The 23818-nt window shown below is 39.0% G+C and overlaps 1 protein-coding gene across 1 annotated transcript in view; it reads right to left on the bottom strand.

Moving 5' to 3' along the window:
• The window catches only part of SCAF8 (SR-related CTD associated factor 8), a 90160-nt gene that overhangs the window by 48103 nt on the left and 18239 nt on the right, over positions 1-23818 (bottom strand). The window contains exons 2-5 of the mRNA XM_065402134.1: positions 17830-17913; positions 14269-14313; positions 3561-3722; positions 1553-1709 (exon numbers count right to left, since the gene is read on the bottom strand). Of these exons, the coding sequence (XP_065258206.1) occupies positions 1553-1709; positions 3561-3722; positions 14269-14313; positions 17830-17913 (448 nt within the window). The remainder of the gene's footprint in view (positions 1-1552; positions 1710-3560; positions 3723-14268; positions 14314-17829; positions 17914-23818) is intronic.

Genomic DNA, 23818 nt, shown 5'->3' with positions numbered 1-23818 from the left:
TAGAAATACAAATTTTGCTTGAAGTAAATGCAAGACAATGATCCTCAGTAAGAGATTCTCACACATTTATGGCACCAATATTTAACGAGGTTCCCCCCCCCCTATGATTTTTCATTGACCCATTATTTGTATTTGAAACCATAAAACCATTTCTTACTGGATAAACCAGGGTGGAAGTTTGTTGAAAAAAATAAAAATTGGATTTTTTTATTTAAATTGGATTTCTTAAATTTTAATATATTTTTTCAATAAACCTATTTAAAATTAAATTTGAAATGACAACCTATGATAAACCTAAATTTACAATAATCTATTACAATTTAAATCAAATTACAAAATTAATACTAAGCAGTACAGGTTTGTTGCCAAAGTTTTTAAGAAAGTCAACTACTGAAGTGGAAGTTACTGGCTAAGTACCTGGAACTAAAGTTCGTAGAAGTGCTAAACCAAATTTTGACAGCAGAAGCCTTTTTTGCAGGTGAAGAGAGAATATATTCTTCATTTCAGTTTATTCAACTAGTTCAGTTCAATGACTAGTTCATTCAAACTTAAGAAACTGAATGGAAGTTGAAAAAAGAGGAAAGCTTGCTTTTTCCTCTTCCAATCTGTAAATAGAAACTAGGTATGAAAGGATGAGATCTGCTAGTTCTGAAGTCTTGGAGGACATGGTGATCAGAATCAATCAGTTCAATTCACTAGCTACAAATAATACTTCTTTTGATTTATAAATCAATTGTTTTAAATGCAAAACATATTTTGATGAACTTTTTTCTTATGTATCCAGCACATTTAAGATGGTTTTATTTAAGAAATAAAAACATTACAATGCTGTTTTTGTGCATTTTTAATTCCAAATTCCTTCCAAATAGAGTTGACACAAATCACAAAAATGAATCATCCAGTAAACAAGAAAATGCACTGTTCACCATTTTCTAATATAATAAAAAATGTAAAAACTAAGAATCTGAGTAAATGTAAATTAAGCTATATAAAATGCTTAAATAAATGTGCATAGATACACTGTATCCTCCTGGTTAGCAAAAAGAAATTCCAATTTTAGGGTAAAGTCTATATTATATTGCAATTCAACATTTTAATGAGAATCAACTCTTCTTTAGGAAAATAACTTAAAAGTACAAATGCAAAACAAAACAAACTGATTATTTAAATCAAGATTTATCACTTGATATTTAAATCATGATTAAAATCTGTAATTTAAATTGCTCTGATTTAAATCAATGCACCCTTGGACAAACTGCATATTACAATTAAAGAAACCATGTGTGGTTGGGAAGTAAATGTAACTGGCATGGTCACTTTCTATTTATGGTACTTCCCTGATCTACATGCTGGTTAGTTATTAGTAGATCAACTTTCGCCCTTCAAACCATTCAATTTAGTTTTAATACTTGCCTGGAGGCTAGTGAAAATTTTGGTCCAATTTCAAGCATGTCAAGTTGACAAATGATGATAGCCGAACAGAAAATTCTGTTACAAATGTTGAAGCAAGCTTTCCAATTCACTGAGAGACTTATATCCCATTTTCCTTTACCTGGTGTATTGTTGCTCATAGCAGCTGTTGTACTGGGCAAGACTGGAGTCACAACTGGAGGAGGAATTCCTGCTGCCATATCCAGGAGAGGCTGAATAATTTCACTCTTGAATACATTATTCTTCTGCCACAAATTTAGAACTCTAACAATTTTACTCTAAAGGAAAAATAGGACAACAAAAGGATTAAGGCTAGAAAATTATATGATGACTATCATGTTTGATACTGTCAATTTATGAAGATAGAAAGGCTTGCGTATTTAGAAGCATACTAGAAAAGTATTAGTTTGGCTTCTCCAAATTCTGTACTCTTATTCTTGGGGAATAACACTAGAAAATTATCTTAAGGGAATAATTTAAGAGTTATCGACACTTAAAAACTAGAAATCTTTCCTCCCCTCCTAGCATTTTAACACAAGCACATATTAAACATGGCTCAAATTTATCTACCTCTGAGCACCAGCATCATTTGTGTCCACTGAAATGTGCACAACTCAGAATAATGACAGTTACCTACTGCTGCTGAGACAGCAGAAGGAGCCCAAAACTGTGTGTGTAAGTCATGCTAGAGGCTATTTCTAAAATGTAATTTTGTTGATGAAGTAGTATATTTGAAAGTATTAATCTGGAAGAGCTTTCGCACCAAATTACAATAATTAAGCAGTATTGCAGTAATACAGATGAACTTTGGACTTAGATGTCAGTTTCCTTTAACACGCTGCAAGAAACTATGAAACCATAGTCTCAGCAATTTCATACAGAGAATTGTGATGTCAATTTAACTAGCTCATTTTAAATCAACTTAAGCTTACAAAAGGTGCTTTCATCCTAAATCTGTTTGGAGTTGCTCTTAGCTCTCCAAAACCTTCAATTATATGCTGAAATTTTCTGTGTTTTAACTCTGCCCAAAGGTGATTTTTTTTGAAAGTTTGAACAAAACTACATTTAGCAACTTTTAAAAAACGTGACAGAGTTGGGAGCGAGGGAAGAGGGGAAAAGAGTAATTTTCCATGTTATAAAACCATGTTCTCACAGCCTTCTCATGAACAACTCTAGCACAGAAATTTCAGGAGATAGAAAGTTGAATCTGGTACAGAAATAGCCTTCATTGAATGCTTTTGTGTGTTCCCAGGAAAACTGCTTTTGATTTGTCAACGTTCTATTGAGCATACACAAAGTGTATTTTTAATAAACACCTACATAAGCGTGGAAGGTTCCTTGGCTGGGGTAGAGCTAGCTGTGCCTCCTGTTAGTTTTTCCTACCTCCCACCTGCGTAGGGACATTCTGGCAGTGACCCTGGCTCGCTGGAACGGCCCCAAAAGAACTGTTCCATACAGTGAAAGTTAGAACTGTTCAGTCCCTCACTGAATCAAAGGAGTGGAAAGGTAGCTTAAAACAACTTTACCATCTCCCCCTCAGCTCTGCCAAACATAAAATCGGCATAACGATTCTGCCACAAATAAAAGTTGTATTTTCTTTCCAAGGTATTTCATATAATTCACAATTCTATGCATTTCAAGACTATACTAATTTTACCAATACAATTTTTATGGATATGATAAATTTGGAAAGTGTGCTGCATTGCTGTTTCTCTCTCTTCCAATTCTGAACCAAAATGTGTTGGCCCATGCTGAGAATACATATCCAATCACCTCCTCTCATACAACTTGTAGAAACTTCCCATCCACTTTCTCACAATAGGCGAGGGGACATTCCTTTGCAGTACACTTCTACATAGATCTTGCTCTCTCTTCTCATATAGATACCTCATTTCAATCAATTGTCTCTCTTCACAAGCACCCTAGGTAGAAGTGCCCCTGGATCTAATTGGATACCGTTCTCCCTCAGACCAGATATGCTTTCAGATATTTTTTTTAATTGCCTTAAGAAGAAATTATAAGGGTTACAATTAGGTCTGCTATAATAAAACACTAATGTCATCAAATCTTTTTAATTTTCTTTGAAAAGATGAAATTCTAATAATTGTTTTAGAAGAAACAAGACATACCTTGTCATCCCCAGGACAACGGTATAAATTCTGGAAAGTGCTGATGATATTATTGCTGAATCTAGGAGCAAACACATCCTTCTCTTGCCCAAACTGATGCCGGGACTGTCGCACAATAGAGTCAATGACATAGAGACCAGGCACCTTGTATTCTGGTTTGCACTACACAAAGAAGATTATTTTTAAACTATGTATAATTGAAAAAGAACAAAAATCATACAGTTAAGAGCCCAAGGACAGAAAATATCAACAAAATCTCAAATGACTAGATTTTTCCACTCCTTACATTTTATAAATTGACTTACCAATACAAGTAAATGCTTGTGATGGTGCACAATAATTTTTAATTAGTCAAAGTTCTATGGATATCAATATCATAACAATAAGACTTTAAATATATATACTATTTTTAAAAAATACATTTTATATCTAAGTTTGCACTGTATACATACATGATAAATCTGAAGCCACCTCAATTATTACAGCCTCATTCAAATTTTCAGCTCATAGTACCTATATGCATCATGCTGAATATCAAATTTCACATCATTCCAAAAACTGGATTTATAATCAGTCTGGCAATTTTAAACTAAAACAAGGAAGAGCGTATAGTTTTGAAATGTAATGCTACTGTACCTTGGTCAGAGAAAAAGCACTGCACTAATGACCAGGCAGAAAGAATTTCAACAAAGGGAGTTGGGGCTCGGTGTTATTAAGTTTCTATATATTTTTTTCTTTCTTAAAACTCACTGAAAACACTGGCTCATTTTAAGTCCCTGTAAGCAATATGACAAACCTTCATCTGAAATAGCAAATCATTAACTATTTCTGTCCCTAACACTCATACGCTTGCTTACTTGAGAAGACACCAATTGTACCTATTTTAAAACTTTGGAAAAGTTTGAAACTTACCGTATATACCCGTTCATAAGCCGAATATTTTTGGTAAAAAAGTGACGCTTCAAAGAGCAGGGGTCGGCTTATAAATGGGTCTACATCAAAATTTGATGATTTTAAACTCCATGGCAGGGGATGGCAATCTATGGCACGCATGCCAAAGGCGGCACGCAAGCTGATTTACTGTGGCACGCTGCTGCCAAAGCCCCTGCTGGCAGGGGCCGGCGGACGGAACCCCAGACTGGCAACGGGCTGAGCCGCTCAGCCCGCTGCCGGTCTGGGGTCCCAGCCGCCGGACCCTGTAAATGTAAAATGTATTACTGGCACGCAAAACCTTAAATTACCGCGAATAAATGAAGACTTGGCACACGACTTCTGAAAGGTTGCCGACCCCTGCTTTATGGAATCATTGAATTGAATATCTAATACATTGTCATTTTGTTTACCTGGAGCGTCTGCAGGCATGGAGCCCCTCAGCTCCCTGTGGCGGCGGTTCGCCGTTCCCAGCCAATGGGAGCTGCGGGATGTGGCACCACTTCCCGGCGAACCGCGGCCACAGGGAACTGAGGGGCTCCATACCTGTGGACGCTCCAAGTAAACAAAACGTCCCGATCCGCCAGTGGCTTACCCTGACGGGCCAGGAGCCAAAGTTTCCCAACCCTGAAATAGAGGGTCGACTTATGAAAGGGTCATACAGTTTTTGCTATTTTTACCTATCCATTTTTGGGGGTCGGCTTATAAACGAATGGGCTAATGAATGAGTATATACGGTATATTATATACAAATGGTATAGTACCTATAAGATCACTGATGCACAAAATACAACCCTAGTTACAAAGGCAACTTTACACAGGAGAAATTACTCCCAAGGTCTTGTGAATGCACAAAGCTGAACCACTGTAACTAAAATCAATTTAAAGACATATTTAGTTAAACTGGTGCAAACCTTTGTGCAGCCACTCTTATATCAGTGCATCTTGCATCTGTACATTTACCGATACAACCTAAAACAATATGAACCAGGTTTTAACTTGATTTAAGAGAGTCTCACAGGTATTTATGCTTCTTTAGCTAAATCAGTTTAAACACACAACTTTAAACTTGTGCAACTATGTGTGCGGACCAGGCCTAAGAAATAAATGAAACCTAAGACAGTTCATAAAATATTCTCAAATATATTTTGTATTGGTTGCAATTAGAATCTTAAACACAATAGTGCAACTTTCCTATCATTAGAGTGACAGAAATAAGAGTCAGAAAACATCTTCTAGTCTGTATCTCTACAATACATTTCCTAGCAATTTGGACAGTCCCGTTTTAAAAGTCCCAAGTTATTGCTGATCCCACCATTTTCCCAGGTAAAGTGGTCCACAACCTAACGGTATCAAGACTTTTTCTGGATATTTACCTTATTTTTTCCATTCATTTTATCCCATTTATAACCCAGTATATAACATCATAAAATTCCTTCCTCTCCTTTGTGTTTACACCCTTGAATATTTATCTTGAATACCAAGATCTTTGGGGTTTTTTTCAGCCATTGCTTAAACCAGCTCTGTGTATTTAGATTTTCTAATCTTTCCTTAAATCTCAACCCCTGCAGCCTCCTATCACTTTTGTTGTTGTTCTCTGGAATCCCTCTACTCTGTCAGCAACACGATGCCCATGAGCAATATTTCAGGAGTGTTTGCACAGAAGCTGTATGGATAGGTACTGTTACCTTCCTGGCTCATGCAGTCCATAAACATATTTATAGCACATTGTAAATTCATGTGTCTAATTTGCTGCCCAGTCTCAACTCTAAGTCTTTCAGCATTCTCTCTTACCTGGTTTCTCATTTGCACTAATTATCTAAGGGATAAAGGAGTTCAGGAGGGCTGGCAGTTTCTCAAGGAGACAATATTAAAGGCAAACTATCCCAATGCGACAGAAAGATAGGAAGAGTAATAAGTCAACATGGCTTCATCATGAGCTCTTAGTGACCTGAAAAACAAAATGGAATCCTACAAAAAATAGAAACATGGACGAATTGCTAAGGAGGAGTACAAAAGAACAGCATGCACAAGCATGTAGGGACGAAATCAGAAAGGCTAAGGCACGAAATGAGCTACACCTAGCAAGGGACATAAAAAGCAATAAGAACAGGTTCTATAAGTATGTTAGGAGCATGAGAAAGAAGAAGGAAAGTCTAGGTATAGTTAGTGGGGAAAGAGCACTAAACTGATGACATCAAGAAAGCTGAGATGTTTAATGCCTATTTTTCTTCAATCTTCACTAAAAAAGATTAATAGTGACCAGATACTCAACACAATTAATTAACAAGGGGGAAGGACCACAAGCCAAAACATGGAAGGAACAGGTTAAAGAATATTTTGGTAGATTAGATGTATTTAAGTGAGTGAAATTCATCCGAGGGTACTTAAGGGACTAGTTGAAGTCATCTCAGAACCGTGAGCAATTATCTTTGAGAACTCAAGAAGCGCTGGTGAGGTCCTAGAAAATTGGAAAAAGGGCAATCACAGTACCTATCTTTTAAAAGGGGAACAGAGAGGACCCAGGGAATTATAAACCAATCAGCCTAACTTCAACACCTGAAAAGATACTGGAACAAATTATTAAATAATTAATTTGTAAACACCTGGAGGATAATAGGGTTACAATGAATAACCAGCATGTATTTGTCAAGAACAAATCATGCCAAACCAACCTAATTTCCTTCTCTGACAGGGTTACTAGCCTAGTGGATAGGGGAGGAAGCAGGAGAAGTGAGGTATCTTGATTTTAGTAAGGCTTTTGACATAGTCCCATATAACATTCTCATAAGCAAAGTAGGAAAACATGATCTAGATGAAATTCCTATAAGATGGGTGCACAACTGAACTGAAATAGTAGTTATCAATGGTTTGCTATCAAATTGGGAGGATATATGTAGTGGAATCCCGCTGGGGTCAGTCCTGGGTCCGGTACTATTCAATATTTTCATTAATGACTTGGATAATGGAATGGAGCGTAAGCTTATAAAGCCTGCGGATGACAGCAAGCTGGGAGGGGTTGTAAGCACTTTGGGGAACAGGATTAGAATTCACAATGACCTTCATAAACGGAGAGAATTGGTCTGAAATCAACAAGATGAAATTCAGTAAAGACAAGCACAAAGGACTACACTTAGGAAATAAAAATTAAATGCACTACTACAGAATGGGGGATAGCTAGCTAAGTGGCAGCACTGCTGAAAAGGATCTGGAGGGTTATAGAGGATCACAAATTGAATGAGTCAATAACGTGATGCAGTCGCAAAAAAGGATGATGTCATTCTGGGATGTATTCACAGGAGTGTTGTAAACAAGGGCTCGTCTACACTAGGAAATTAGATGGTATAACTAGGTTGCTCGGGGGGCTGAAAAATCTACACCCCCTGAATAATGCAATTAAACTGACCTAACCCCTGGTGTAGAAAGTGCTCAGTTGATGGGAGAATTCTCCTGTCGACCTAGCTACTGCCTTTTGGGGAGGTAGATTACCTACGCTGACAGAAAAAGCCCTCCCATCAGCATAGGCAGTATCTTCACTGAAGCAGTGCCGCTGCAGCATTTTAAGTGTAGACAAGTTCAAAGAGTCAGGAGGTAACTGTCCTGCTCTACTCTATACAAGTGAGGCATCAGCTGGAGTACTGTGTCCAAATTTGGCACCACACTTTAGGAAATACGTGGATATGTCCAGAGAAGAGCAACAAAAACGATTAAAGGTTTAGAAAACCCGATCTATGAAGAACAGTTAAAAAAAAACTTCGCATATTTAGTCTTAAGAAGCATAAATGGGAATGGGACTGGAGTGTAAATTCCCAGGGATTGCAGGGTGTATCTCGAGTCCTCTAGAGAATAGAGAGACTCATCTGTCTTTTCATTAAAAAGGTTGGACTCGTCAAAGGGGAGGTCTTGAATAGTATTTTGGACCTCTCTATGGAAGCCCAATGATTGAAGCCACAAGCCCCTTCGCATGTCCAGTCCTGTGGCTAAAGATCTGGATGCTGTATCTGCGGTATCTACCGCAGCTGGAGAGCCACCTTTGCTACCAAACTCCCCTCATCCAGAGAGTACTGGAACAAGTCTTCCATAGGTAGCTTATCTTTAAATGTCACAAGCCTAGCACAGATGTTAAAATGATTAAAATAAAGGCCTGGTAATTAGCAAAACAAAATTTGAGGTCTGCAGAGGAGAAAACCTTCCTACCCAGGAGGTCCAGTCTCTTTGATATCTGCCACAGTAGATTTTTAGTAGCGCGACCGAGCTCTCTCCGTAGCCACTTGTATCACTAACTAATTAGGGGCAGGATGGGAAAACAAGAAGTCAGCACAAAATAGCATCTTTCGGCTCTTTTTTGGCATAGGGACACAAACTACTCTGACTGGCTCTAATATGGCCTAGGTGATTGGGAGGGCCACCCTGACCAGTGCCTGTGGTTGTAAAATGCTCAGGAATCGATGCTAAGGGTCCTGGACCTCCTCTAGCGAGATTTATAAATCAACAGCAACCCCCTGCAACAGCCCCTTATATTGGTGGTAGTCATCCAGCAAAGACGACGACAAAGGGGTGACAGCTTTGTCTGGGGATGATGAGGAAGCTCCAGTCAGAACTGGTTCTGGTTCTTCCTCCTCATACACCAATGGAACCTGCTAACGAGAAGGGGAGGAGTGATACGATTCCTGAGAGACCCCAAGCATGATCTTCGACATAATAAGGGCCTCGGTACCAGACCAGACCACATGGCCTGTTCAAGCAGGTGCTACTTAAGGTGAAGGTCCTGAACCACCAGAGTTCTTTTCTTGAACAATCTGCAGATCGAACAATGCTTTTTGAGGTGGCTCTCACTAAGACAAAGCAGGTTCAGCATATAGGGATTGCTTCTTCTCACAGAGGACAATGTTTAAACCCCAGTGAGGGAACCACCAGGGGAACAGACCACTACAACTAACTAGGGCTGTCAATTAATCACAATTAACTCATGCGATTAATTCAAAAAAATTAATAGTCATTAAAAAACTTAATCGCAATTAATTGCAGTTTTAATTGCACCGTTAAACAACAGAATACCAATTGAAATTTATTAAATATTTTTTGATGTTTTTCTACATTTTCAAATTTATTGATTTCAATTACAACACAGAATACATAGTGTACAGTGCTCACTTTATATTACTTTTGATTCCAAATATCTGTACTGTAAAAATGACAGACAAATTAAATAGTATTTTTTAATTCACCTCACACTAGCACTGTTGTGCAATCTCTTTATCGTGAAAGTGCAACATACAAATGTAGATTTTTGTTGTTGTTACATAACTGCATTCAAAAACAAAACAATGTAAAACTTTAGAGCTTACAACTCCATTCAGTCCTACTTCTTGTGCAGCCAATCGTTAAGAGAAACAAGTTTGTTTACATTTACGGGAGATACCGCTGCCTGCTTTTTTACAATGTCACCTGAAAGTGAGAACAGGCGTTTGCATGGCACTTTTGTAGCCGGCACTGCAAGGTATTTACGTGTCAGATATGCTAAACATTCGTATGCCGCTTCATTCTTCGACCAGCATTCCAGAGGACATGCTTCCATGCTGATGATGTTAGTTAAAAAAATTGCATTAATTAAAATTAGTGACTGAACTCCCTGGAGGAGAATTGTATGTCTCCTGCTCCATGGTTTTACCTGCATTCTGCCATATATTTTGTGTTATGGTAGTCTCGGATGACGACCCAGCATATATTGTTTGATTTAAGAACACTTTCACTGCAGATATGACAAAACACAAAGAAGGTTCCTATATCAGATTTCTAAAGATAGCTGCAACAGAAGACCGAAGGTTTAAGAATCTGAAGTGCCTTCAAAAATATGAGAGGGACAGGGTGTGGAGCATGCTTTCAGAAGTCTTAAAAGAGCAACACTCTGACGCAGAAACTACAGAACCCAAACCACCAAAAAAAGAAAATCAACCTTCTGTTGGTGGCATCTGACTCAGATGATGAAAATGAACATGTGTCAGTCCACACTACTTTGGATCGTTATCTAGCAGAATCCATCATCAGCATGGACGCATGTCCTCTGGAATGGTGGTTGAAGCATGAAGGGACATATGAATCTTTAGCACATCTCGCACATAAATATCTTGCGACCCCAGCTACAACAATGGCATGCAAATGTCTGTTCTCACTTTTAGGTGACACTGTAAACAAGAAGCGGACAGCGTTATCTCCTGCAAATGTAAACAAACTTGTTTGCCTGAGCGATTGGCTGAACAAGAAGTAGGACTGGGTGGACTTGTAGGCTCTAAAGTTTTACGTTATTTATTTTTGAATGCAGGTTCTTTTGGTACATAATTCGACATTTGTAAGTTCAAATTTCATGATAAAGAACTGCACCTACAGTATTTGTAGTAGGTAAATTGAAAAATACTATTTCATTGTTTTTTACAGTGCAAATATTTGTAATAAAAATAAATATAAAGTGAGCACTGTACACTTTGTACTGTGTTGTAATTGAAATAAATGTATTTGAAAATGTAGAAAACATGTAAAAATATTTAAATAAATGGTATTCTATTATTGTTTAACAGTGCGATTAAATTGCACGATTAATTTTTTTAATAGCTTGACAGCCCTACAACTAACACTAACATTAACTACTAACTACATACAACAAGAACTAAACTAAGACTATTTGTGAGGCGACAACCACACAGATCTCTGACTCCAGCCATGGGCAGCAAGACGGAACTGAAGAGGGATTTGGGTGGCGCTGCCTCACATAGCCAGCAGAGGGGCCACAGCCACGGTGGGGGAGTGCCTAGATCCCACATATTTCCACCCTTATCCTGAACAACCATCAGGCATCCTTAACTTCCAACTACGTTTACAGATAAGTACATGTTTCTGCACTTAATACAAGGTTAGTATCGCTTTCATAAATTATACTGTGCATCGTTCTGTTTGTGGTTTTATATTACTGTGTGTAATCAAGTGACATTTAGTGTCACACTTAACTATGGCTATGAGAAGTTTTTCTGTAATGTTTACGAAAACTTTCAATTTTTTTTTATTATTCATTACTTTATAAGAATTACAGATTTGAAATTGGCATGTGTGCACATTGATGTATTATGTTTACCAGTCTGAGGCTGTATATCAGTTGTTCAGGATGCGAGTAGAATGAGCCTTAACTCCTATTGCCCACACTCAATCCTAGTCTCTGTTGCTTCTCACCTTCCGGTCCTGTTTCTTATCTGTATATTAATAGCCACACTGAACAACCACCATGTTTAAAACCAACTCCATCTCTTTTATAAATGAACAAGAAAGTAAACATTTTAACTGAATAAAATTATTGCTGCAAACCTCTAAAATAAATTTTACTCGTAACAGTGAATTAGAAATTAAGAAATTCAAGCGATTAGTAAAGGAAACTAAGGTATCCAAAAAATACCTATGACCAATAGGGTTAAGGACAATAAGAAGGCATTTTTAAATATATCAGGAACAAAAGGAGTCCTAGAAATGGTATATGCTCATTACTAGATGAAGAGTGTAAAATTTTCCAATAATGATACAGTAGAGGCAGAAGTGTTCAATACATATTTATGTATTTGAAATAAAGCTGGACAGTGTATCTATTACATTCCTTAGACTCTGAGTTCCCTGGAGGAGAAACCACCCTTATGTTTGGACAGTGACTGGCATATAGTGGCTGCTACCACAAATAAATTACTACTAATAATAATTCATGTAATAAAATGACAAAAGAGTCTCTTTTCAAACAGTAACTAAGGAGGATGCTAAACAGCATCAACTAAAAATTGCTTTTTTTTTTTTAAGTTATCAGGTCTGGGTAACTTGCATCCAAGAATTTTAAAAGAGTTGGCTGAGCAGCTTTTGGAACATTTGAGTACATTTTTATTAAATCTTGGAAAAGTGGAGAAGAGTCAGAGAACTGGAAGAAAGCTAAAGTTGTGCCACTATTTAAATAAAGGTAAATGGGAATCTCCTGGGTAAATATAGGACAATTAGCTTGACATGGATTTCAGGCAAAATAATGGAATGGCTGATGACTTTAATCAAAATAGGTCTCCTCAAATGAATTTAATATAATGCATTGATAAGACTACACATCTGGTAACCGCTGAGGTGATATTCTTTAGACTTCTATAAGATGTATGACTTAGTAGTGCACAATATTCTGATTTTAAATTTAGCACTATGCAAAATCACTATGGTACATATGAAATTAATTAAAAACAGAGATGGAGCTCAAAATGCAATTGTTAATGGAGAATCATCAAGGGAGTTATTTCAATTGGAATCCTGGAGGTGGTGGTTTTCAGTGCAATGTTATTCAATAACCTATTAATGATCTGGAAGAAAATATAAAATCAGCACTGATAAAGTCTGCAAATGACAGAAGTTAGGGTAGTAAGGAATGACAAGGACACATCACTGATACAAGGAAAGAGCTGGATTGCTTTGTAAGCTGAACGCAATGAAAAAATAAACATTTTAATACAGCCAATGTAAGGTCTTATATATCTAAGGGAGCGTTTACATGAGGACGTGAGTGCAGAATAAGGTGGAGTTTGAATTTAAAGCCCGATAGCTATACCACACTAACTCCCCAAATGACGCTCTAATTCTGCACTGAGAGTACCACTGTTAAATTTAGTATAGTCCACAAGAATGACTTGTGGTCTGGAAAACATGCCTTATAATTAGAGAAGGTTAAGAGGTAATTTGATCACAATGCATATCTATCTAGGCAGAAGATATCTTATACTACAAAGTTCTCATGATTTAGGCAAAGGCATAACAAGATCAAACGACAGAAACCTGAATACAGAAAAATTCAACCTGGGACTAAGATGCAAATTTTGAACGGTAGGGTAATTAACCATTGGAAAAGTTTGCCAACTGATTTAGTAAATTCTCCAGCACTTGGAATCTTTAAATCAAGATTGTATGTCTTTCTAAAAGCTCTAGTTCAAACACAAATTACTGAGTTCAATGCAGGAATCACTGAGTGAAGTTCTATGGCCTGTGTTATGCAAGCCAAACTACATGATGACAGTTGTCCTCTTCTAAACTTTAAAATCTATGGAAAATATTTAGTAGGAAATGAAGGTAAGCTGTAATACATGAAACTCTTTTTTGTTTAAACTGACAGTTTTCAAGTTGACAGCATTCCTTTAACGCTACATAAACACACAAACAGAATTAATCCCAATTCTGAAGATAACTGGTCTAAAACACAATAGTAATACACCGCTACCTCAATATAACGCGACCCGATATAACATGAATTCGGATATAACGCGGTAAAGCAGTGCTCCGGGGGGGCGGGGCTGCGCACTCCGGTGGATCAAAGCAAGTTCAATATAACGCGGTTTCACCTATAACGCGGTAAGATTTTTTGTCTCCCGAGGACAGCGTTATATCGAGGTAGAGGTGTACTTTAATAATCTTATCTCTGTACTCATTCAGGCAACAATTTAATCTTACATATACCGTCAACTCAGAGCAATGAACTTATTTTCCAGTCAAGAGGACTATCTTATTTATCCGGAATTATTGCATGACTGATATTCCACTGAATTTTATATGCACACAAAATATTTATCTGTGTGTGTGTGTATATATATATATATATATATATATATATATACACATACACACACACATCACAAAAAACATCTCCTCATTTACATTTCAAATAGTAGAATATTAAGTCCTAGTTTATATCTGTATGTTAATACAATATGTTCAAATTACATACCTTTTGAATGAATTTCTCAACACTCTGTACAACATGTTTGTAGAACTAAAAAATAAGGGATATTTTTAGAGTAGGGAACCAACAAAAATGCTTATACATATCTGACCTCCAATATTATTTGAACTTACAGTTCTGTCAACTTGACTTTAATTTCTACCCTGGATGTTTATTTCTACAGAAGTAGGAGAAAGGCAAAATTCCTGAAAAGCTACTGTTATTTTGTTGTAAGGAGCTAAAGGAAAAGTTAGACCTATTGCATATAATTCAACATACTAATATCATACCATTGACCTATATTTTTTTCCAAAACTTTAAAATTTGCATTTCCCAATCTAAAAGAGAAAATGAGTAAAGGAGGATCTTATCAAGTCTCCATTTTCTTCAAAATAAGTTATTCAGAAAAAGTTGCCCTGGTTCATTGCACTTCTTGGAACATCCTATACTGTACCAGTGAACATTTCTATCCAAATCATATAGCAAATTCGGAAACTCGTGGTGAGTTTCTGTTACACCTCCAGGGGTTGCAATCCAGAATGAACAGTTCGGGGGGAGAGAGGTAGGGGGGGAGAAAGGCGGCAGCTTCTTTAATTTGTGGCTGCCTCCTGACTTTTGTACACAGGCAGCTCTGCAGCCCAGAGCAACCAAGAACTCTGTAATGCTCAGTGTGTGACAGAGGTTCCCCCTCTGCTCATACTTAGAGTTATAAAAGAGTTCTAAGTCCATTACAAAATATGGATTTCCATGTGGTATAACACAAACACCGACAGTGGGTTGCTGTTGTTGTGCTGTTTTTTAATTAGAACATTACTTTTTATTTTATCATTTAGCATTAATTACGTGCTATTCTTCAGGTGTAGGAAACGCACTCAGAGAAAAGTCATTTTTCCCAGACCTGAAGAAGAGCTCTGTGTAAGTACCGTATATACTCGATCATAAGCTGGTTCATTTAAAAGCCGACCCCCCCAAGATGGATAAGTAAAAATGGAAATTTTTTATAACCCATTCATAAGCCGACCCTATAATTCAGGGGTCAGCAAACTTTGGCTCCTGGGCCATCAGGATAAGCCGCTGGTGGGCTGAGATGGTTTGTTTACCTCGAGCGTCCACAGGCACAGAGGTAAACCTAAGTAAACAAAGTGTCCCGGCCTGCCAACTGCTAACCCTGACGGGCCAGGACAGCAACTGGTGGGGAAATTTGGGGGGGGGGGGGGGGGGGGCGGGGGGCTGAGAGTCAGGGGAGTAACCCCTATGACCACCCCCCACATGACCCCACCCCTAGCCCAGGACCCCCACACTCTCCCCATCCCATCCCTTCCCACCTTATCTGGGCTGGGCCGGGGAGGATGTCTCTGACCTGGCTGGAGCTGCTCCGGCAGGCTGGGCAGCAGGCCACAGCCTGCTCCGGCGGGCCGGGCGGCGCGGCACAGCTGCAGCCTGCCAGCCCCGGAGCTGCAGCTGCTTTGGGGGGAGAGCAGCGTGGCCAGAAGCGGAGAGACTCTGGCCCCGCTTCTTCCCTTCTGTCTCTGCTGGCTGTGCTGCCTCTCCTTGCTCCCTCTGTTGGGGGACGGGGCTGTGTCCCACCTCTCCCTCTCTATACCCGTTCATAAGCCGACCCCCTTCTCTGGTGCTTCCTTTTTACTAAAAAATTCAGCTTATGAACGAGTATATACGGTACTCGAAAGCCTGTCTCTCTCACCAATAGAAGTTGGTCCAATAAAAGATGTTACCTAACTCACCTGGTCCCTCAAATATTATTATTACTAACCACTTAGTTTAGCAGCTATTAAGTGGTGCATCACACAAACTGCTGTTTGATCAAAATTTGCAGCATTTCCGGTACACTGCAAACCATACGTTACATAGAGTTCTTGCTTCTTCCTCAATCTCCACCTGTTCATTCCATTCCCCTGCTGTCATGCCACTACCTCCCTCTGACTGCCTAACTCCCTAGTCCAGGTGTCACTAATTTCCCTGACACCAAATCACCTCTGAATACTCAGAGTAAAAATTCAGGTGCCAAGGCTTAAAATAATGTCTCCCTTGCTTTTATACTCTCTCTCTCTCTCTCTCTCTCATATTTTTACTCCAATTTTCCTTTCTTTCAACTGCATAACGTGCAGCTTTTCCTCCATTTTTCAATGCTGTTTTCTAATTTTTTTTTTCATTTAGGGATGTAAAATCTTACTCATATACTAACAGTTCTATAATTTGTATTCAATCAACATGAAAATAAAACCCCACAAATACTGAATACTGTGCCACCCCACAAAGTATTTTAGAATTCTATGACTATGAAAAAGAGGGTATAATTGTGACTATTACACATCCTTAAAGTGCACTTCTATTCAGAGGTGCTGGAACAGTTTGTATAGTGGAGGTGCTGAAATCCACTGAACCAAACTGTAAACTTTGTATATAATGGAAACCACTTCAAGCCAGGGGGTGCAGCAGCACCCCCCAGTTACTGCACCTGTGCTTCTATTCTGACAATATAAAGGTGGCTTTGTAGGTTTTGATCTTTATTGTATTTCACAAATTTGCAGTTAAAAAGTAGAAAAAAAATCTTTAACTTCTAGACCTGTACACTCATGTTAGGCTCTAAGGGCTTGTCTCCACTTACCGTGGATTGACACTGCAGCGATCGATCCACCGGGGGTCGATTTAGCGGGTCTAGTGAAGCCCCACTAAATTGACCACCGATCACTCTCCTGTCAACCCCGGTACTCCACCGGATTGAGAAGCATAAAGTAAGTCGACCCAGCATGGTGTACATACCACAATAAATCAAACTAAGGTACGTCAACTAAGCATAACTTAGGTCGACTTAGCCCCGTAGTGTAGACCTGCCCTAAGAGTCAACCTAAGGTCTTTCTTTCTTACATATCGCCACCAGTAACAAAAAATTTTAAGCCAAAACTAGGCCTCAGCTAAACCTGTAAAATCCCATTACTTATCATACCTGCCAGGGCCAGCTCTGGCTTTTTGGCCGCCCCAAGCAAAAAAAAAACGGGGCAGCCAGAATGGAAAAGCAAAAAAAAAAAAAAAAAAAAAAAAAAAACCAAACAAACCTGCGGCGCGGCCGGAGGGGGACCGGCTAGCGGGGGGGGAGGGGAAGGGAACGGGCGGGAGAGAGAGAGAGAAGGTGGGCGGCCAGGGCTACAGCGGGGCACTGCCACGCAGCCCCTCCCGCCGCACCGCCTGCCAGGAGGGCTCCGCTCCGGTCGGCAGGGAGGGACGGACGAGGACTGCCCTGCCGGGCTTGCTGCAGGGCGTTCCTGTCCTCCGCGCCGCCGCCCCTTACAGGGCGGCCGGAGCAGAACAACAACAAAAAAAAAGCGGCCGTGCCGCCCTAGGATTGGGCGGAATGCCGCCTCGTTCAATCTGCCGCCCCAAGCACCAGCTTGCTCGGCTGGTGCCTGGAGCCGGCCCTGATACCTGCCCATAACTTGGAGAAGACATACAGAATGAAAAAAGTTATTAGCAAATTCTGCATTTTATCAGGTTATTTAAAAAGTAAAAACAGCAGTACTGAAGGGAAATAAAAAACAGACAATTCCTTACCTTTATAGCCTTGATTGCTGCCTTGGTGATCTGTGTCATTTTAGCCTTAGAAATAGGTGGTTTGTATTCATTTAGCGAGTACAACTGGAGGGCGAAAAAAAGGCAAGAGCTTTGTAAGAAGAAAGGAAAGAATTCACCTATCTCAATGGGAAGTTAACGTTCAAAATTTATGCCTGTGTGCATTCCATACTCACCCTGAAGGGGTTAACATAGGCCAGATAGGCCAATTAACCTATTAGGCTGCAAAGGGGGGGCAGGAGGGGAGAGAGACATTTAGGCTGAGAGGAAAGCCCTAATCAAGGGAAGCTCACCTGTACAGGAGCAGGCAGCGCATCTATAAAGTGAGGGAGCTGGTAGCAGAAAGTCACTTTCTCTGGGAGGAGGGAGAGAAAGGGATTTGGAACCAAAAAGAGGGGCTTGGCTAGAAGACTGGAGAATGTGAGCCTGGGATAGGCAAGGTAGAAACTAGTCCAGGGGAGTGGCAGGAAGGTTTGTGGTTGTTCAGACCCTTGCTGCTGGATACAGAACCGTGGATCGGAACCCTGAGTAGAGGGCAGGCCTGGGTTCACTTATCAACCACTGAGTGAGTGGCACAATCTGGGCAGAGAACTTGGAGGCTGTCTGGGACCATGCATTCTACCCACGGAGGGAGTGGCCCAGCCAGGACAGACGACTTAAGGACCACCTGGAACGGCGAGGAAGACGCTGATAGTACACTGTAAGGGGAGGACTACTGTGACTTGGCTGGAGGGCTAAACCCATGAAGACGAGGCAAGACAGCTCCTGAGGAGCAAGAGAGGAACTACAAGAAGGGGGCATCAGGCTGAAAAAGCTAATCCCCAGAGCAGCCAGGAGGACGTACCTCCCAGCACTGAGTAAAGCATCTAGTTACAGCCCCTTAAAAAATATAGTTAAATTTCAAATAATTTAGGCATGCAATTGTATGCCTCATTTGAGCATGCAGTTATGCAATTTAATCAAGTAACTGCATATACAGTGGATCATGCTTCCCTGAGTGATATTAAATTCAATAGTAACTTTAATAACTAGAAGTAGACTGTATTCCATCCTCTGTATTTGCACAAACATCCCACTGTCAATAGTGATCCAACAAAACAGAGCTTATCAGAGGTTTGCTGTGGACTTAGGTCAGTATGTAATCATAATTTTGTAGTCATGACTGATGGACCATAATTAAAAATATAATTCATCCCTCTCCCCTGAACAAATTGGACATCCATACTCCAAAGCCATTTACTTGCTTTGAAAGCCTCAAGCCATTCATAGTTAACCATCTCTACATTCATTTTCTTTTCTTCTTTCTCCCGTACTCTCTGTGCTACCAGATGTAAGATAGTCAGATATTGTGATGTTTTTTATACTCGTAGTAGCAGATCTGGAGCCAAGCCAGAAATAGAATGCCAAGCCAGAATGCTTTACAACTGGCTTAAACTGTGACCTAGAATCAATCTACAATGTCAGCTCTTCTTTCAGTTTACACATCTATTTACAGTTAGACAGTCTGCCTCAATGTTTCATATGAAAGAACTATTTTAAAGAATGTTAAGGTTGCAAAGTCTAGCACTCAAAAGCCAGGAAATGGCTGCATTAAAGTTGCCTGTGCAAACTGAATTTGCCCCCTTGTACATATGCATTGTGGTCTTCAATTGCATGATCATTTCTTATTTCTTTTGGATGTAACTTCCTAGGTTTCTTTAATAACTTTAAAATTCAAAAACAAAAATTCCATCATGTGGAATCATATTGATTCCCCCCCAGAGGTCACCAGAAGGACTGGAATGTTTAGACAAACAGCAAAGTCCTCTCCCACTTGAGCTACTGGAGAAAAAGTAAGAGTAACAACAGGAAGAGTCTCTATGTGGCCCTACTACTAGAAAGGAATAGAGACACACTTTGCTGGTAGGTTTCATAGCTATTTACTGGACAGCAAAGGAATGTAGACTCAAGAATCTTGGATTCAAGTCAAGGTTCTAAAGGGGAGAGCGTTTTCTAGTGGTTAGACCCTTGTGTCCCTGTCTCCCTCATGCCTCTCCCTGTCCCCTTCTGTTCTTATCCCCCCACTCAACTCCTGCCCATCCCACCCTACTGGTGTATCTCCCTTGGCTCTTTTCAACCCCCCGCTCAATCCACTAAAGTCAGTCTCTCTTTTCTACAATTACACCCAAAGTTTGATACAGTTCATATTTTCTGTTTTAGATTTTGTAACATCAGAGAAATAAAAAGGGGACCTGAAAGGGACTTCTCTCATGCCAACAGCCAAATTCAAAGTTGGATCTCTCTTGCGATAGTTGGGTGCACTGTCAACAAACGTATCTGCAGCTGTATTTGTTATGCCGTTCTAGCTGTTATTAACAACAGCTGTTCCACACACACAAAAACACAAATCCTGAACTCAATTCTTTCCAGATAAGGAGAAAAGTATTTGAACTATTTTTCCTTAAATATTTATATAAAGTTTAAGTCTGCACATTAAAACAAACTTTGTTTTGATAATGGACTATAATTTAGACAACTGGTGTATTATGTCCCCAATGCACTATCTAACAGATTGCAAGCCTTCTGGAACAAGAAAATTATTTTCCTCTCTGTATAGTTCAGCACCAGGGATGCACACAGTCCATGATACATACTTTTTTTTTTTGCAATTTTACCAAGTTTAATTTAAGGTAACAACTGTTTGTTTTTTAATATGTTCTGTTATATTCCTTATAAGTGAATTGAAAACTAAGCTTTATATTCCATTCAACTAGGAGTACTTCACAACAATCAGCAGCCCAGTATTATTCAAATAAAAAGAGGGATAATGTAGCCAGCGGCCACTTTAATCTTTACTACAGAGGTGTCCTAACTTACATAGCAGCCTTCCTAAATGGTTGTTGGCAGCATGTGTGATCTTAGTTATATTTGTACCAAGCTGAGATATTATGCCACCAATACACAACTGGGAATGCTGCTCTAACTGTTCTACTCAGACAGCACAATTCTCTGTTAGGTTGCTCAAACTGCCCTGCTTGGATGCAGGTTCAGTCCTAAGACTCATGGCAAGTCTCCAGTGTGGTACTTCATTGGTCAAAGTTCAGTTGTTCTTGGCTAAAAGGCTAAGATGCACTGATGCAAACATTTGGCTGCCAACTAATTATAATCTACTTAACTATAGTATTACTAGGAGGAAAAATAATAATCTTAATAGAAAAAAATTATTAGATCGCTTTACTTCCAAGTCTTGTGGATGTCTTCTATTCTGATAACCTCTGAGAATCAATCTTTTCCTTAGAAACAATACATTTTACAACTTCTCTCTCTTAAATACACACCCATAACCAGGGTGGATAAAAAAATCAATGATTTAAAAAAAAAAAAAAAATTTAAAAAAATCGGATTTTTTTGATAAAATGCATTTTGAGGAAAAAACCTATCTAAAGATAGTTTTAATTAAGATACATTATAGCTCAAAGATATCTCATCATGGAATAGGGATTATAAATTCTAATTCTATAGTATGAGACAATATATTCATGTAATGTTTAAGAAAAGTTTTGTAAATGAGTTCCAATCGTTCATGAATTAGGGGAACCAGTCTTATGGAGTTCCAGGGGCTTCTGTATAGATTATTGAGGTTAATTTTTTTATCCACCCAATGGGACTCAGTGCTCAGTCTAGAAGATACCATCAGAAATGCTTAGTTTTGCAGTTCTCAAACTGTGGATTTGTGTCTCCAGCGATAACATACTTGTTAACAGCAAAAATGTTTTTAAATAAATAAATAAATAAATAGTATAGAGGTGAGAAATAACAGACCTCAACTCTATTGTCCCTCTGCAAATTTGTGTACACAGAGTCAATCCCTTACCTCTCCCTAAAAGTGCAAAGTTTCAAAAAGTTCAATGAATAGAAGATTGTTGGGGGCAAATTAGATCTGGACAAGGAGAAGTCTGGAGATAAATGTGAGAAGGGAAGAACAGGCAGTAGAAACAAAAGTGAAACTGTTTGAGCGGCATATTCCAGAAGTCTTGAGGTCTGAGTGTAGCCTTCCTTGATTTGAGATATACCATGCCATTCTCTCACTAGAAGGTAAAACCTATAATGGCAAAAGGCCGTAAAAAAGACCCAGTCTGGGAATATTTTAATGAAGTTCCTCTACGTGTGGGTAAGACAGGCATGCGTGCAAAATGCAAACAGTGCAACAAAGAAATGCAAGGCCTGGGTTGCCCGAATGAAACAACTTCATGAGAAGTGTTCCTTCTCAGGAGGAAGCTGCGTTGAAGATGATGAAAGGAACATGTCTGAACATGCAGGATCTTCAGGTTGGTAAACTTTTTTATTTCATACTTCTTTCTTAGGGACTGCCTGTCTTCCTTCTGGGCTGTTCTTGAATTCTCATGTTTAAGCAAAAAATATAGTTGTTACTCTATGGTACTATCATTTTAGATGCAGTTGTGATAAAAAAAATAAATAGTTGAAATAGGCAGATCTTCCTTTTACAATTTCACCTTTAAAGTAGTATTGAGTGTCAGTGACTGCAATGAGTAATACTAAATGAGCAGTATGGTAATAATAATTAAATGACTGCATTGACTTATTTTGTTTAGGAGAATCCATCCTCAACATACAGGATTCTGAAGACTATCCACCTTCAAGATCACCATCATTTTCTATAGTTTCAGAGTTATTTGCCAATGATAGTGTTTCAGTCACATCATGTATATCACATAGCCACAGTATATCACCTGTAGCAAAAAGAAAAACAAATCTCCATCATCCAGAAACAACCACAGATAGGTTTGTGATAAGAACCAGCAGATTATAGAAAGAGGTAATTGATGAAAAAATTGCCCGGTTTGTTTATGCAACAAACTCTCCTTTCTGTATGATTGAGAATCCACACTTAATTAACGTGGTTCAGTCATTAAAACCAGGATACAGTCCACCCAACAGAGCAGATGTTGCAGGCAAATTACTGGATAAAGTGTATGAAAGAGAAATTAAACAGTGTGCAAAAGGTCTAGAGAGTAAAATTGTTAACCTGAGTCTTGATGGGTGGAGCAATGTCCACAATGGTCCTGTTGTATGTGCTTGTGAGACAACAGAAGAAGGGAATGTCTTCCTAACAGAAACAATTGATACATCAAGAAATGCACACAGCGCAGCATACTTACAGGAAGTAGCAATAAAAGCTATAACAAACTGTGAAAAAAAATTCAAATGTCTAGTATGCAGCTTGGTCACAGACCATGCTGCAAATGTATCCAAGATTAGAATAAATTATTTAGAAGAGAGTCCCAAACTAATAACGTACGGTTGCAGTGCTCATTTGAAGCACCTCCTAGCCAAAGATTTCAGTGTTCCCGAAATAAAGGCTAATGTTGTTGACATTGCAAAATACTTCCGTAACAACCACTTTGCAGCAGCTTCTCTGAAAAAAGTGGGAGGAACCAAGCTAACTCTCCCACAAGACGTGCGATGGAACTTAGTAGTGGACTATTTTGAGAACTATATCAAGAACTGGCCTAATATGATGACAGTTTGTGAACAAAATCGTGAAAAAATAGATGGCACTGTCACAGCCAAAGTTCTCAACATTGGGCTTAAGAGAAATGTTGAACACATGCGGAGTACCCTGAAGCCTATTTCTGTAGCCTTGAACAAAATGCAGGGAAATAGCTGTTTTATTGCTAACGCTGTTGAAATTTGGAAGGAACTGAGTGAGATCTTAACAAGAGAAATATGCAATGACAGAGTTAAATTACAAGCATTAAAAAAAATGAATGGGACAAGCACTATCTCCAGCTCATTTTCTTGCAAATATTCTCAATACTCGGTACCAGGGTCAAACCTTAACTGCTGAAGAAGAGGAGGGCTATGACATGGACATCCAGCAATCATCCCTCCATAATGCCAACTATAATAAACTTCAGAGCTAACGGTGAACCATTCAAAAAATATATGTTTGCTGATGATGTTTTAAAGA

Source organism: Emys orbicularis, chromosome 3 (assembly GCF_028017835.1).
Source record: "Emys orbicularis isolate rEmyOrb1 chromosome 3, rEmyOrb1.hap1, whole genome shotgun sequence".
Taxonomy (NCBI): Eukaryota; Metazoa; Chordata; order Testudines; family Emydidae; genus Emys; species Emys orbicularis.
This window is presented reverse-complemented; position numbering and strand designations above follow the sequence as displayed.